The sequence below is a fragment of the Cotesia glomerata genome, linkage group LG3 (genome assembly GCF_020080835.1).
Source record: "Cotesia glomerata isolate CgM1 linkage group LG3, MPM_Cglom_v2.3, whole genome shotgun sequence".
Lineage (NCBI taxonomy): Eukaryota > Metazoa > Arthropoda > Insecta > Hymenoptera > Braconidae > Cotesia > Cotesia glomerata.
In genome coordinates this window covers 26,573,472-26,591,084 of record NC_058160.1, presented here as the reverse complement: position 1 = coordinate 26,591,084, position 17,613 = coordinate 26,573,472, and the positions used below count along the sequence as shown (strand labels likewise).

At 26.8% G+C, this 17,613-nt stretch overlaps 1 protein-coding gene across 2 annotated transcripts; it reads left to right on the top strand.

Annotated features, from left to right (window-relative positions):
• The first annotated feature begins 3,736 nt into the window (after positions 1-3,736).
• On the top strand, positions 3,737-17,271 carry LOC123261151. Of its 2 annotated transcripts, none has more exons than XM_044722666.1 (7): positions 3,737-4,076; positions 7,009-7,326; positions 9,401-9,676; positions 12,812-13,044; positions 13,161-13,424; positions 14,948-15,203; positions 16,743-17,271. In XM_044722666.1, the coding sequence occupies exons 2-7, from the start codon at positions 7,068-7,070 to the stop codon at positions 16,913-16,915; spliced, it is 1,461 nt and encodes a 486-aa protein (XP_044578601.1). In that variant the 5' UTR covers positions 3,737-4,076; positions 7,009-7,067; the 3' UTR covers positions 16,916-17,271. The 2 variants fall into 2 exon arrangements, with proteins under 2 accessions (XP_044578601.1, XP_044578599.1); XM_044722664.1 differs by having other exon boundaries at positions 13,158-13,424; positions 16,743-17,270.
• The last annotated feature ends 342 nt before the right edge of the window (positions 17,272-17,613 follow it).

Sequence of the window (17,613 nt, the reverse complement as noted above, 5' to 3'; positions counted from 1 at the left end):
TTTTTTCAATTTTTCCAGCGCGAAAAAGCTTCCATTGAAAAAAAGCTTTTATTTTCATACATTGCAATTTAATTTTTAATTTAATTAAATTCAATTTAGTACTGAAAACCTTATTCAGACTAAAAATTCTTCATAATTTTCTACGACAAATAATTCGTTACAGCGAAACAGTAAGCAGACATTAAAAAAGTAAAAAAAAAAATGTTAATAAAAATATTCATAGAACGCACTCGGTTTAAAAATCCAATTTCCGTATTCTAGATAGGAAAAAAATAGACAAAAAAAATTTTTTAATAATTCTATTTTCAAAGTTAAATCAGTAGACAAAATATAAAGATCAATATTGAATCAAGAGGAAAAAATAGAATTAAACTGTTTATACAAATATTGATATAAAAAAAAATAAAGTTAACTTCAGACTAAACCGAGTTAAAAATTATTGCTCGGAGTTATTATTATTATTATTTTTCGCGAGTTATGTTTACTAAGCGTCTCGGTATCGGATAGTCAAGGGTAAAAACGAGCATAACGACATGTAATGCGTGTAATTCAAGTATAACGATCTAAATATAGTATTTTCTAGCGTAGACCAAAGAAGTATAAGTCTAGAGCTTTACCTGATCGTATTAACCCAGTTCTTATCGATTGCCTCCAGGGTTTCGTTACTGCCTCAGATGAACAAAGTAAAGGTACTTGAGAAAAAATATTGTTACTCTTTATCAGCCGCTAAATTGACTTTCGCCAGTAACCAGCCAAATAAATTCTATCGATTTATCACTGATCTAATTACTCAAATTTTTTACCCGCCGTATTTTTTGCCTTCCATATTTCTCAGACAATCAATTTGTGGTGAGATAAAAAAATTATTAAGAAGATTAAGATTGAGGCCTTTAAACATTTTTATACTATTTCTTTAAATTAATGAATAACCCTTTTGAAATTTTGATTGAATAAATTAAAACACAATCTTCTAAATCTGAGTACTCTTTATACTGCTGAGACATTGTCCCTTAATTCATTATTATTTCTCATACTACATTAGGATTAAATCTAACCCTTCATTGTCCTACAATTTATACCACTTTGCCTTGAAAATCTTCTCAAGTTCATTAAAGTTTAATTGCCGTCATGAGATTTATTGTTTCTCTTATTTTTTAAAAATTTATTGTCTATTAAGCTAAAAAAAAATTTGACAACTTTTTTATGGATCAAATTAATAATAAATTTGAATTTTAAGAAATATTGAATCAGATTACCGCTTTTTAGCTCCTTAACGATTGTTGACAGCTAACGACAAAGCGTCAAAGGCTTGACGCGTTTTGCTGTATATGCGTTTTTATAACAGCACCCGGTGTTTAAGTTGTCAACCAGGTCAAAAGCTCGGAAAATACCTCACTGGAGCTCCTTATATATTCTTTCAAAGAATTACATGTTTGTAAAAACAGATATTCTTACAGAGAAACTCCGAACTTGTATTGTACATTATGCATGATATATCTCAATCCACTTGACCCGTTATATCGATTGATTTCTTTGCTTTATCCTTATTTTTATGCACTAACCTTTCGATACTTCCTGCGGAAAGAATTAAATTCTAATTCTGTCCATTTCAAGCTAGCGAGTTTTGATAAATAAATTATTTTTAAAAGCTTATACCTAAGTCGGAAATGTGATTTTCTATCCCTTGGAATCTGTATGACCGAGGGAATTACCGGTGGATTTATAAATGGTTAGAATATTTAAGAACAGTAAATGTATTTTTAGAAATTGTTTTTTTATTAAAATTTATAATTTTTTAATTAAAAAATCAAAAGTTTTATTAAAAAAAAAAATTTAACCAAATTTACGACAAAATTTTAATTAGTTCAAAATTTTGTATTAAAATTTTTAGTTTAATTTCAAAAACTCCGTACACGGAAAAAAGTAAACTGTAATAAATAATAGTCGATTTATAATAAGTAATGATCAACTGGAAAAAATTACCATTTCAAACAGTAAAATCATGATTTTAACAATCAATTTATAATATTTATCATTTAAATGCTACAATTTATTATTGACATGGAAGAAAATACTATTTCAAACAGTAATATTCGTTATGTGAAAGTCCGAAATGTTAAAGTATAATAATTAAGAATTTTGACTTTGATATTTATCATTTCGTACCTAAAAAATGATCGCATGATATGTAAAAAATATAAACTACAGTTACTAAATTTGTATTACAAGCAACGTCAATATTCACAAAGTAAACTGCACGGAAAAAAGTAAACTGTAATAAATAACAGTCGATTTATAATAAGTAATGATCAACAGCTAAAAATTACCATTTCAAACAGTAAGATCGTGATTTTACTATTCACTTTATAATATTTACAATTTAAACGTTACAATTTATTCCTTACATTGAAGAAAATACTATTTCAAACAGTAATATTCGCTATGTAAATGTCTAAAATGTTAAAGTATAATAATTAAGAATTCAGACTGTGATATTTATCATTTCGGACCTAAAAAATGATCTTATGATATGTAAAAAGTATAAAATAAAGTTAGTCAATTTCTAATACAAGCAATGTCAATATTTACTAAGTGAAATGGTAAATTTTAAACGCAACGTTAAAAATCAAACTGTAATTATTGACTTGCTTGGACTGCTAAAATGTATATTTTAAAAGTATAATTTTTACTGTTTCAAATGTTGAATTCTCCCAGAGTGAGACCCCCTTCTCTTTCATCTGAGTTCCCCTTCTCCTCATAATATGGACTATATATTGAAATGGCAATTTTTACTGTTTGAAACTGTAATTTTTTAAGATGAAAGAGTCGTTATTTACTATAGTGACAGCTACTAATCACTTATTTTTTATATTAAATTATAAATTGTGGCTTTTATACTTTCTACATTAAGTTCTATAATATTTATATTTTTGCCACCCCGATGTTCGCTTTACTGTTTGAAACTATAAAAATTAACCGGAATCCGAGTGAATATTACAGTTTACTTTTTTCCGTGTGGTAAATTTTAAACGCAACGCTAAAAATTAAACTATAATTATTGATTTGCTTGGACTGATAAAATATATATTTTAAGAGTAGAATTTTTACTGTTTCAAATGTTAAATTCTCCGAGTGTGAGACCTACCCCACTTTCTACATTAAGTTTTGTAATATTTACATTAGTGCCACCTCGATGTCTGTTGTACTGTTTGAAACTATAAAAATTAACCGGAATCCGAGTGAATTTTACAGTTTACTTTTTTTCGTGTAAGCTGTTAGTTAAAAAAAAATTAATGAAATTTTGGCCATAATAAAAACAATTTTTTTTTTAAACAATTATTGAATTTAATTATAAATAAATATAAATATTTATTGACTGTAATTAACAATTTTTTTAAGAAAAAAGAGACATTGACATTAAAAAGTCAGACCAATCTAGTGATTACACAATCAAGTAGATTAAAAAATCAGGCTTGTAACTCTACTATCAAGATTGCACTGGACAATTTTCCAACTGAGATATTCCCCTTAATATTAATAAAAATAACTCCGATTTTGATATAAAAAAAAATTAATAAAAATAAAAATACTAATTATGATCCAATGCAATAAGTAATAAGGTATGAGCAATTAAGCTAAATTACGTATATAAATTTTTAAAAATAAACATTGAAGTGTCATTAAGGTTCATGCGCGAAACGGGAGTGTGCGCACAAGGATCTATGAAAAGAGAACAAGTGGATACAGCAAAAGCTCAAGCTGCCCAGCTCTCACTGAGCTTTTTCAACCAATCTTATACATTCTGTTCATCATCATTTTAATCGTGGTTCGCTAAATATTTTATTAAAAATATCTAAACATTTGTGCTAATCGGCATTGTGATTAATAACTGCGATAATTATATATATATATCTATACATATACTTATAAGTATTGTATGTATGCATATGTATATATATTTACACACATAAATCATCATGAGAACGTTTTTGGAATTTACTCAAACATAAACAATTCCTGTGAAAGCTCCCAAGATTATCTTTTGGGCGGTGTCAAGTTAGGACTTTCATAAAAAGGTAACAATTGAATTATTAATTTTTAATTTAAAAATTTTTTAAACTTAATTGAGTTGTAGAGTAATTTTAAAAAAATATAAATTTTATTTTAAGATGTATCTTAATAATAGTATGTAATTAGCAATTTTAAATCGAATGAATAATATCGCGGTAAAATGATTTACTGAAGTCGTTCATTACACGGTGGGTAAAATTATACCTTAGATTTTTCACGTAAAGTGATATTTATTGCATAATTTATTGCCGTGCTCCTTTAATCTCTCTTATCGTATCGGTGTATGAATATTGTGCATGTAATGGATTGTCATTGGTATGTATGAGGGTAAGACCATGTATATTTAATCTACGTGTACATCGACTGTAATATTTAAAGACCGGATTAACAAGTTTCTTTGAAATTAATTAATATTTCAATGAAATCGAATGGATTTATTTGAGTGATTTTATTAAATTAAGCCGATAATTTAACGCTGATAGTTTTTAATGATTTTTATTTTAATAATTATTATTATGAACGGGGTGATAAACTAATTGGCACTCTTTTATCTCAGTGTATGCATAATAAAAAATCAATAGTTTCCTAGGTATGATAAAAAATTATAATACACTTTACTTTATATTACAAAACACAAGGCTGTGTATTCAGCCGATCAGCCATACGATGTACACGCAAAGTAAATATTAAATATTTTTTTATGAACCTTTTGTGGTTTGCGGGTATAAAAATACATTGTCATTATTTATTATTATTAAATTATCATTATTATTACTATCTTTATATTTATTTGTATAGTAGTTTACTTTCAGTTGTAGATTGACAATCTTTATTAAAGTAAATTACATTACTGTTTTACATTTGCAGAGGGAAAATATAAAAAATGAAGTTTATAATTCAATTGAAAGTTGTGTAATTAAATTAAATAACTTCGGAATTATTCATTTTTTATTTTAAGGAAACTTTTAATTAAGAGAAATTGTAAATTAGTAAGTTTGGAAAAAAATATTTTTAGTTTTAAAAATTATAATTTGTGAAGATTAATATAAATTGAAACGCTTGAATTTTTTTCTAGAGAAAAATATAACTATTTTTTAAAGATCAATCTTCTTCTAAGGAAGAAATGTTTGCTTACAATTTTGTATTATTTTGAAGCAGGTTTTGATTCTGTACAATTTTATCTCTACGATTTATTCCTTGGGATTTAGATAAAAAATTATTTAGTATAAAATAATAATAATAATAATAATAATAATAATAATAAAAGGCGCGCAGTAGCCCTATCGGATCCGGCCCTTGTTTACCAAAGCATTGGACCAGGTTCGAGTCCGGCGTACACCAATGAATATTTTTAAGAAAGGTTTACATTTTTTCTATCTCTCGCCCTCTATTGGACAAACGAAAGTATCTCTGTCATACATGTACAACAAATGGAATCTTAAAACGCATTTTATGCATAAATAAATGAAAATTTTCCAAAAAAGCGCTTCGCTCTTCGATGGATAATTTAATTATCTATCGAAGAGCGAAGCGTTTTTTTTCGAAATTTTATCACATACATGAGAAAAACACGTTTGAAAATCAACTATAAACCGCTCTTAATATTTAAGTGTATTATTCTGCTCAGCCCAAAAAATAAAACGAGTTCCAATCTCAAAAGTTTACCCCCTACCGTAGTCGCTCATGACCTTAGTAGTTTATACGACTTTAAACAAATTAAAAAAAAAATAATAATAATAATAATCTTTATTGATTAGCATTAAGCTATTTTTTCATACATTGAATCAATATTAATACATCTTTTTCAATTATAATTATTAATTACTTATGAATAATTAGTCAGTATTTTTCTTTTATGTATTCTTTCAAAACTCTTTTAAAGCTTATTAATCTATTTTCTTTCCTAATCACTTCGGGCAGTTTATTATAGTAGTCAAAACCATTATACACTATACTTTTTTCCGCCGAATGAGTGCGGGTTGGCACTATATTAATTGAACAGCCTGGTATTGTAACAATGCTTATTTTATATTCTTACAATGTTTTTATATAAATAATTAGGTCTTTAATTCAAAATAACTTTATGTATTAATATGCAGCAATTATAAATGATTCGCTGTTTTATATTCATCCACCCTAACGCTGTTAGCATACTTTTTATATTCGTGTATCTATTTACCCCCAACACTAAGCGCATAGCTCTATTTTGCACTTTTTGTATTTTTGCAAGTATTTTTTCAGTAAAATTTAACAATATACTACTGCAACAGTCTATGTGTGGAGCAATGATAGATTTATAAATCATGTTCTTTGTGTATGTACTAAAAGCATTATTTAATCGATAAATAATATTCAATTTTTTAGCTATTTTATTAATGATATCTGTCGCATTTTCTTTAAAAGTCAAGTTTTCATCAATAATAACTCCTAAATATTTAGTTTTGCTCACTTCTTCGATTACAACATTGTCCATCTTTATAATACATTTATTCGTTACATTATTTTTCTTGACATCATGAATTAACATAAATACGGTCTTCTTTAAATTTATCCGTATCTGATGATTTTTCAACCACACTGATAACTTACGTAAGCTATTGTTTAATATAAGTTCTATTTCCGATAGATTTTTACTTCCAAAATATAATATAGTATCATCAGCAAATAGTTTGCATGTGACACCAGTATTTTTTAAGACTCTAACTATGTTATTTATATAAATTGTGAAAATAATAGGCCCAAGTTTTGATCCTTGAGGCACACCATTTTTTACCTCTAATTTTTCTGACATTTCATTCATGTAACGAACTTTTTGACTTCTGTCACATAAATATGACTCAAACCATTTTAAGACTGTATGCTGTAAAGCTATATTACTCAGTATTTCTATTAACTTATAATAATGATAATAATAATAATGCATTTTTAAAATTTTAGAAATAAAAAAGAAGAAAATAAAAACAAAACTGGGGATTTTAAAAAATTGTATAACAAAAATGATAGACGAGGACGATCAAGATGAGCAACTACGTCGTACTGGGAGTGACGTAGAAATAGAAGAGTACACTGACACAGAAGAGCCAGCATACACGACTTATCAACCAAGTGATAAGCTCTTTGATACAGAGCAGCCGTGTTGGCAAAGGTTTAGTTTCCTGGCCACCTTGGGCATTGTCACAGCTTCGGTAACAACCTCTATCATCAGTTTGCCACTGTACCTCGAGAATGTAAGCGGAACGGCGAATGCCTACACAGGTACACAGTCAACGCAATAGACTCTTACTGCTTTTATTACCTACATCTAACCCCTTGTTCCCCACCCACGCAAAACCATTTTACACGCTATTATACAAGTGACAGGTATTTGTGTATTGTGCGAGCTTCGAGCTTCGATCAATTCACGCGTTCTACCATCTATTCCATCCACTTCTATTATCGGTAAATATACGTGTGTATAATACCGCGTATACTACACGGCTTAGTTCTCTGTTCCCTGATGCAGAATGCAGAATTCAGAATCCAGTAGTCAAGACCGAGATAGCAGAACCACTGATAATACTATACAGCATAGAATGTCGAAACAAAGCTGATAGGTGTCTCTTGTTATAATAGATAGATATTTCGAGCTGTCGATTTACTCAAACTGACGTAAATCTCATACTCAAAAATAATTACTTAATCATTGTTCCCATTATCCTCATCTTTGTGCTAATGGATAGAATAATGAATGGATAAAATTTATTTAAATTAATTATGCGAAGACATAAAATTATAAATATTTGAGCAATAATCCATACACGGAAAAAAGTAAACTGTAATAAATAACAGTCGATTTATAATAAGTAATGATCAACTGCTAAAAATTACCATTTCAAACAGTAAAATCGTGATTTTACTATTCACTTTATAATATTTACAATTTAAACGTTACAATTTACAAATAAATTTTTTATCTCAGGAATGTGGACAAGATAGGATCATAATAACAAATTACATTATTATTTCTGCAGAAATAATAATGTAATTTGTTATTATGATCCTATCTTGTCCACATTCCTGAGATAAAAAATTTATTTATGATAACTATGGACGATAATATTAACTTTAATAAGTTACAATTTACTCTTTACATGGAAGAAAATACTATTTCAAATAGTAATATTCGCTATGTAAATGTCTAAAATGTTAAAGTATAATAATTAAGAATTCAGACTGTGATATTTATCATTTCGGACCTAAAAAATGATCTTATGATATGTAAAAAGTATAAAATAAAGTTAGTCAATTTTTAATACAAGCAACGTCAATATTTACAAAGTGAAATGGTAAATTTTAAACGCAACGTTAAAAATCAAACTGTAATTATTGACTTGCTTGGACTGCTAAAATGTATATTTTAAAAGTATCATTTTTACTGTTTTAAATGTTAAATTCTCCCAGAATGAGACCCTCTTCTCCTTATCTGAGTTCCCCTTCTCCTCATAATATGGACTATATATTGAAATGACAATTTTTACTGTTTGAAACTGTAATTTTTTAAGATGAAAGAGTCGTTATTTACTATAATGACAGCTACTAATCACTTACTTTGGATATTAAATTATAAATTGTGACTTTTATACTTTCTACATTAAGATCTGTGATATTTATATTTTTGCCACCCCGATGTCCGCTTTACTGTTTGAAACTATAAAAATTAACCGGAATCCGAGTGAATATTACAGTTTACTTTTTTCCGTGTATTATTAAGAGAATAAGAAAAATTTTGTAGCCAGTGTATTTATATGATAAAATGGGTTTTTATGGTTAAATTTGATATCATTGGAAAAGTCTTGACCTGGAGTTGTGCCTTTTCATAGTTTCATATCATTCTCACCAATAGTCAAGTTATGATGATAAATATTTAGGCTGCATTCAAAAATGCTCTATCTCTAGATACATAATTAAGAAATGACCTTGTATCTCGAGAACTATTGACATTTTTAAAGATATAAGCTCACCCCGACATTACATTCATTAAGACCTTTCATTTAAGTACCCACATCAATTTTTCATATATTTATATATATATTATATATGTATATATGATTAATATATCAAAATGCAAGTGGGTACTCAAACGAAAGCTCTTGATAAGTATAATATCGAGATGAGCTTATATCTTTAAAAACGTCAATAGTTAAAAAAGTACAGTGTAATTTAACAAAAGTCATTCTTTAATAAAGCTAAATTTTATTTATTTATAGTTCACAAGTCACGGCAGTCACATAGTGACTGCAAGATTGCTAATTATGACTTAATTAATATATATTTATGTTTTTTATCTTAGGATTGTTATTCATAGCCTTTTTATCAACGTGTATCTTCGGATTGATGACTGTCATTGGCGAAAAAGTGTCACCTCCACCGACACTGATTCCCAATAGTCTGAAGATAAAAATACCACGATGTAGCCTCGTGAAAATAAGTTGCTTTTACGCGCTCTCGGGAATACTCGTCACACTTTCACTGGATCAAAATCGAGTGCTTTGTCACCTTCAGGATCCTATCAAGGGTATAACGCTTGTCTTCTCCCTTGTTTATTACTTCTTCTTCTGCCGCAAGAGTAAGTCCTGATTTTTTTAAACTATTCACTTGGTAGCAATAACAATAACAATAACAATATCAGTAAAAATAACTCTGATTTTCTTGACCCGACTGTCGAGTCCTGGTGCTCTGAATAATATAAATAAAAAATAAATACCAACGACAAAGTAAACTTCAATTAAAATCAATTTCGAAAATACCTCGATAAAACTTTTTAATAAAAGTTATTTCTGTATCAGAGTTTGTAATTTTGATAATTATAAGTTATTTAAATAAAAAGCTTTTCAGTACGGTGAAAAAACCAATAAATGTGATTGGAATGAGTGACGATGTTAAAAATTAATTACACTACTTTTATTTAATTAAACTCTATTTCAAGGACTCTTTTCATTTTGAAGTATTACATCTCGTCTCACTTTAAATTATTGAGTACTTTAATCCGATAATGTAAAGCGAAGGTATCGGTATAAATTTCTAAATTGTCTATTATTAAATAATCGATATTGAAGTAGATTTAGTTACAGAAACTGAACATTTTACTTCATTTTAAATCATTGGATTGTAATTTAAATTGATATATTTTAATAGAAAATATTAATGGTAATTTTTTAGATTAATAAATATCTGACAGTAAATTATTGAGCCCTTTAATCGGATTATTTTTAAGTGGCATCAATTTTCAAATAGTATTTTCATCAAGTAATCAATATTGAAATGAAACTGAGCACCAGAGTATTCAATGATGTCAATTTGCATCGTTTTACAATTTGATGCAAAAAAAAGTGAAGTTCAAATTTCAATTTATGGACTGATAATTTTAAAATAACAATGGCTACTTAAAAAAGTTTGAATATTAAATAAATTGACATTTTTTTATAATTAATATTCTCATTTTTCCCTTTAAATAAATTTTATCATGATATTATTATTATTATTATTATTATTATTATTATTATTATTATTATTATTATTATTATTATTATTATTATTATTAATAAATTCATTCAAGCGGTATAGAATTATTCATTGAAGTGTCTAAGCAAATATTGATACATAATATTGCACTGATATTCTTCGGGAAGTTATTTATCTTAGGAACTAATGACATTCACTTCCGTCAAAGTTTGTCGTATTGAGAGCGTGGATATTATTCACTGTTCATTCATCCTTAAAATCAAGTGACAATAGTAAAGCTTGTTCTGTATAAATTATTCAAGCAAATCACTGAATTTCCCATTTTTACTGTCATACAATTTTTTATGAAGAAAAATTTTTCTCACACGGAAAAAAGTAAATTGTAATAAATAATAGTCGATTTATAATAAGTAATGATCAACTGGAAAAAATTACCATTTCAAACAGTAAAATCGTGATTTTATAATATTTATCATTTAAATGCTATAATTTATTATTTACATGGAAGAAAATACTATTTCAAACAGTAATATTCGTTATGTGAAAGTCCAAAATGTTAAAGTATAATAATTAAGAATTTTGACTTTGATATTTATCATTTCGGACCTAAAAAATGATCTTATGATATGTAAAAAGTATAAAATAAAGTTAGTAAATTTATAATACAAGCAACGTCAATATCTACAAAGTAAAATGGTAAATTTTAAATGCAACGCTAAAAATTAAACTATAATTATTGATTTGCTTGGACTGGTAAAATATATATTTAAGAGTAGAATTTTTACTGTTTCAAATGTTTAATACTCCGAGTGTTAGACCTTCCCCTTTTCCTCATAGTATAGACTTTATATTGAAACGGCAATTTTCATTGTTTGAAACTGTAATTCTTTAAGATGAGAAAGTCGTTATTTACTATAGTGACAGTTACTAATCACATTTTCAATATTGAATTATAAATTTTTTTTGTTTCATCCCTAGTCATACAATATACTATTATGCAAATTGAATTAATTAAAAATATCTATACTTTTTATTTGAAGTATAAATTTAATTAAAACGCTAATTATTGTTATTCTTATTAATTAATAAATTAATTAAAAACTCTCATAAAATATTTGTATAGCGATTGATTTTTCTCTTAGTAATTAATAATTAATTTTACTTACAAAACTCGCGAGCATTTGACCGAATAATTATAAAACAAGTTAATAATTACCGATAGTAATTTATTTACTCTTTTACTCATTAACTTACTATTTTAATAATCACCCGCATGAAAAAACTATATATGGCTGAACATATATGGAAAGTTATATGGGGAATATGTGATCATATATAGCGGCAAAATTATATATATGAAATAATAAATGTTTTGTTAATATAATGAAGATTTATTTGATTCAATATAAGTTCAAATATATTAGTGCCGTATATTACTTAGTATATGTTATCAAATATACTATTATTATATAAAAATTACTTATATAGAAAACTATATAATAGATAAATATATTTTTCGTAAAATATATGTTGAGATAGATTATTACTGTATACTTTCATTTATAAAATTTCAATTATATGGCAATATATATTATTTTATTATAAAATACCATACATAATACCAGATATTTATGATATATCGAAATAGGTCAAAACGGAAAGATTAATAAAAAAAAAAAAAAATTAATAGTTTGTCGTATATCTTAAGTTTCAAGAGCAACTTGAAATCTGAATTTCAGTAAATTAGTAACACATCACGAAATATTTTCTTTTTTTTATAACTTTTTTTCAGAGAATTATTTGGCCTCAGCATTCTATTGTAATTTTGGTACCAATGCCAATATAAAAATTATATTGAACATATAATTTAAAGTATATTTTAAATTATACTGAAAAATACATTGTTCTTATACTATTTATAATATAGTGTTGATTATAATATGTACGATATATTTAATCATATATAGCTGAAAATATAATTGAAATATATGTTATGAGTATAACATCAATACATAATACTACATATATCATTATTGTATGTATGAAACGGCAAAATTTTGCATATGGGTCCTTATATAATCACATATATTTTTATATATGTAAAATATAATTTTTTGTATATGATGCAGGATATATAGCTTTTTCATACGGGCAAACTACAAATATTTTATGAAATAAATATATTGAAGAAATTTATCAATAAAATAAATAAAAACATAATTTAAAAATAAACTTACAGTGATGAGCCTGCAGCGTATATTTTCCAGTACAACGATAATCGTCGGTTTGTTCATAAGTGTGGATTATGGATTGTGTGACGAGTTTCGGTGTCGCGGTCGCGAAGTATCTGCACACACATTAACGATGAGAGGTTCTTGGGGCGTGAGAGCGGTTTGGACTCTAGTTTATGTGGCTTCACTGGCAGTGTTTGCCTTGGTCTTCACCCTGCTGGAGCTCCACTTCACCACAGGGGTAAGTAACATCTGTCATTCATTCCGAAAATCCTACAATATAATATAAATCTATTATGTAATAATTATATATAGTACAAGATAAAATAGATTTAGGTGACGTTTAATTTCCAGCAGCAAAGTGTCTGCCGTTTGCTGACGACTCAGCACAATTCGTTCCTCTACACCGTCTCTAGGCTGGTCTCATCCCGAGACATAAGACGCCGCGGGTCTGAAGAAGAAGGAGGCCGTTTATTACACGTCACTGATCCAGACCCGACGATCAAGCAGAAGCACTTACCCAAACCTCCGATACTTAGAACTTTGTTCCACATTCACGCCATTTCTTTCATTGTCGTCCTGGCGTTTATTTGGGTTGATACTCTTCCTGGTATAGGTCGGGTAAGTTTTTTTTCTGTAATATATAAACACATGCAGAAAAAAATTTTGTTAAAATAATTTAAGATATATTATGGCAACAAATGAATTTTTTAACATAGGAATAACAAATTATATGTTAAAATAACAAAATTTAAGTTTTAACAAGTTATTAATATGTTATAACAGCAAAACAATTTTGTTACTATAGCAAAATCTTTAAGTAGATTCGACAAAATACTTTAATGGGTATAATAAATTTTTTTGTTGGAACAGCAAAATTATTCTATTAAAATAACAAAGAGAATTTGTAGGAGTAACAAAGACTAGTTTTTGAAGTAATAAAGAGAATTTGTAAAAATAACAATGAAAAATTGTTGGAATAACGAATAAATTTGTTCCAGTAAATTTTATAAGAAAACAATATTTAAAAATATGCTATAATCAGCTATAGTTGATTTGGAATATATTATAGCAATAAATTAGTTTTGTTATTGCAACAAAATCATTTTGTTATAGCAACAAAGTCATTTTGTGACAGCAACAAAATGATATTGTTAGGGCAGCAAATTGATTTTGTGACTTAACAAACTGGTTTGTTAGTACAACTTGAAACATTTTATTAATGCAACTAATAAATTTGTTGCTATAACTACACTCATTTGTTACTAGAACATATTTTTCAGTTATCCCGTTTTTTGTTATTTCAACAAAATTGTTTTTATGCGTGCAGAAATTATAATTGTTAAAATTTTTTTTGAAGAATTTTCATTTAAAATAACTTCAATACGTTTTAAATGAAGTAGAAATTGAACAAGGAAAAAATTTTATTTTATTTTGCATTCTCGAGAGTTTCTTCCTTTTTTTCGGTCAATTTACTCGCGTTTTATTGAATATTGAAGTAAAAAGCTTGAGTTTGATAAAAGTTATCATAACTAAAAAAAAAAAAAAAAAAAAAAAAAAAAAAGTAGAGAGCTTAAACTTTCCGTTATAAAACTGAAACTTAAAGTTCCGGGAGCAACCAACTGATTTTATGCAATTCTATTATTTTTTTTATAACTCGATAAAAAAATAAAATTAGACGAATTTATAAAATTTAATAATTGCTTTAGTCACAGTTTTTAGTTTTATTTCTTCGGAAATAAAAATAACTTTTGAATCTAATTCTTATTTTATCGATATTCTCTAAATCTTACATTTCTTCCTTGGTACAAATAAATTTTTCATCGTATCGCAGTATTATTTATTTATATTTTTATTCCGCAGTGAATTTTTTATTTGTCTACTTCTTCTCAACACTTTAATCCAATATTTTTCATTCTAAAGTTCACACTAGCCATTATTTTTTAACATTTTTATTTGAAACTTGGTATTTTTCTTACCTCATCAATCATGACTCGTGACGATGAAAAACACATTCGTTCATCCACTTGAGTATGCTGGTGCACATTTTCGCTCCCTCACCCTCACTGCGGCCAGCGACAACCTACAAACTACAACCTACAACATATAACATATTTAACTATTTTTTCTGTGTGTGGCACTAGGGTTTTACTCCAAGAGAGCTCTTCACAACAATTGAGCACGGCTTCAAGTGTCACTTTAAAAGCAGCAGCTCTTGCACTGGAGTAGCTAACCATGGATGGATTTTTCTTTTTTCCTACATCACCTTCTCCATATCAATCCTGAATTTTTTGTCCATGTGTGAGAGTGCTGTCTTTACCGTAGCCGCTACTACAATTTCTCTCCCTCTTTCTGGCATTTGGTGGAGTATTTACAAGATGGATGTGGGGTCCAATGGAGGTGAAAAAACCATTTACAAATAAATACGCATATTCTTCTTCATTTCTTCTTTTCTAAAATTATTATCATTATTATCTATATTATTAAGAGAACAAGAAAAAATTTATCTCCAGGATAGTTATATGATAACATCGGTTTTTTGGTGAAATTTAATGTCATTGCAAAGGTCTTGCCTTAAATTTGTGCATTTTCGAGGTTTTATTTCATTCTCATCAATAGTCAATTTATTATGATAAGTATTGAGGCTACATTCGAAAATGCTCTATCTCTAGGTACATAATTAAGAAATGACCTTTTATCTTGTGAAATATTGACATTTTTAAAGATATAAGCTCATCCCGACATTAGACTCATCGAGACCTTTCATTTGAGTACCCACATCAATTTTTCATATATTTTATATATATTATATATATGTATATATGAAAAATATATCAAAATGCATGTGGGTACTCAAATGAAAGCTCTCGATGAGTGTAACGCTGGGATGAGCTTATATCTTTAAAAACATCAATAATTAAGAAATGACCTTGTATCTTGTGAATTATTGACATTTTTAAAGATATAAGCTCATCCTGATGTTACACTCATCAAGAGCTTTCATTTGAGTACCCACATTATTTTTTCATATATTTATATATATTATATATATGTATATATGAAAAATATATCAAAATGCATATGGGTACTCAAACGAAAGCTCTTGATGAGTGTATCGCCGGAATGAGCTTATATCTATAAAAATCTTATTATATCTCTAAAAATGTCAATAGTTAAGAATATACCGGGCATTTTAACAAATATCTTGTGAACTATTGACATTTTTAAAGATATAAACTCACCCCGACATTACACTCATCGAGACTTGTCATTTGAGTACCTACATCAATTTTTCATATATTTATATATATATATATAAATATGTATATATGAAAAATATATCAAAATACGTGTGGGTACTCAAATAAAAACTCTTGATAAGTGTAACATCAGGATGAGCTTATATCTTTAAAAACGTCAATATTTAAGAAAGTACAGTGCAATTTCACAAAAGTCATTATTTAATAAAGCAAAATTTTAATTTTTTATCGGTCACAAGTCACGGCAGTCACATAATGACTGCAAGGTTGCTAGTTATTATTTTATTTAAATAAGATGAATAAGTATATTCATTCGAAAAATCTTTGAATATTTATTTATAATTTTCATTTCATTTTTCAATAAGAATATTATTAATAATAATAATAATAATTGTAATGACAACTAATATTAAAATTAAGTTGTGATAATTAATTATCAATATTATCGTAGATAAAAAATGGTAATAAATTTATTAATTTAATAAAAGTCTTGATCTAACAATTTAAAAATTTATAAAAAAATTCAGTAATAAAAAATACGTCGTTGAAATAATAAAATACAAAGTTAATAATTATTATTATCAAAAAACAATATTAATTGATATTTATTAATATCTCTAATTATACTTTTTTTTGTTTTAATAATATTAACTCCAAAAATTTACTGCTAACATTACAGGAATAATAAAATGGTCACCAGGAGTAACAGGCGAATTAATTTGCGCACTTTTGGGTCTACCAGTAGTACTCCTAGGACTTGGTCTTTTGATAAGATCACACTTTCGTGATACTCAACCTGCTTACCAAAGTATTCCGCCCCCGGATTTACACCGTGAGATATACAATAGATGAATTTTATCCTTTTAAAGTAAATATAATATATATATTTAAAAAAAATACACCTAGATTAGAAACATGAAAGTATGCGTGCGATCATCGATACTATTGAATTAAAAAAAAAAAATTGATATAATTAATTAGTAAAAGGTTGAATTTTTATGTCATGCCAAAAATATGCCGAGCCATGTAATGTCAACTTATTTGTAACCTTGTTATAGTCATTAGACTTTTTACTATTCCCTTTTCCTATTAAATATATTGAACGATTAAATGTTCTTTATATACACCTCTTTTGTTAACCATATTAATTGTCACGTACTTTTTTAAATAAAATATTTACAGAAAGTAGTTTTATATAAACATAAAAATTTTAAACAAATTATATTATCCATTTAGATTTTACTTTGTATTTATATTTCTTCATTTACTTTTTTAATTACTTTAATAAAAAAAAAAAAAAAAAATGCTCACTGCTTGATTGTAAAATACACGGCCAAAAATTAATCAGTATTTAAAGCTATCCTTAAGAAGAAAAATCAGTATTATTACTATTATTTTAAAATTAGGACTTGTATAAAATAATTAATTCCAATTATTGATAGAATAATTATTTTATTATCTAATTTTTTTAAGTATGTATTTTTTATTTGAATCTAATGCACAAATTAGAAAAATTAACGCACGGTAATAAATTTTTTAATTATAATATA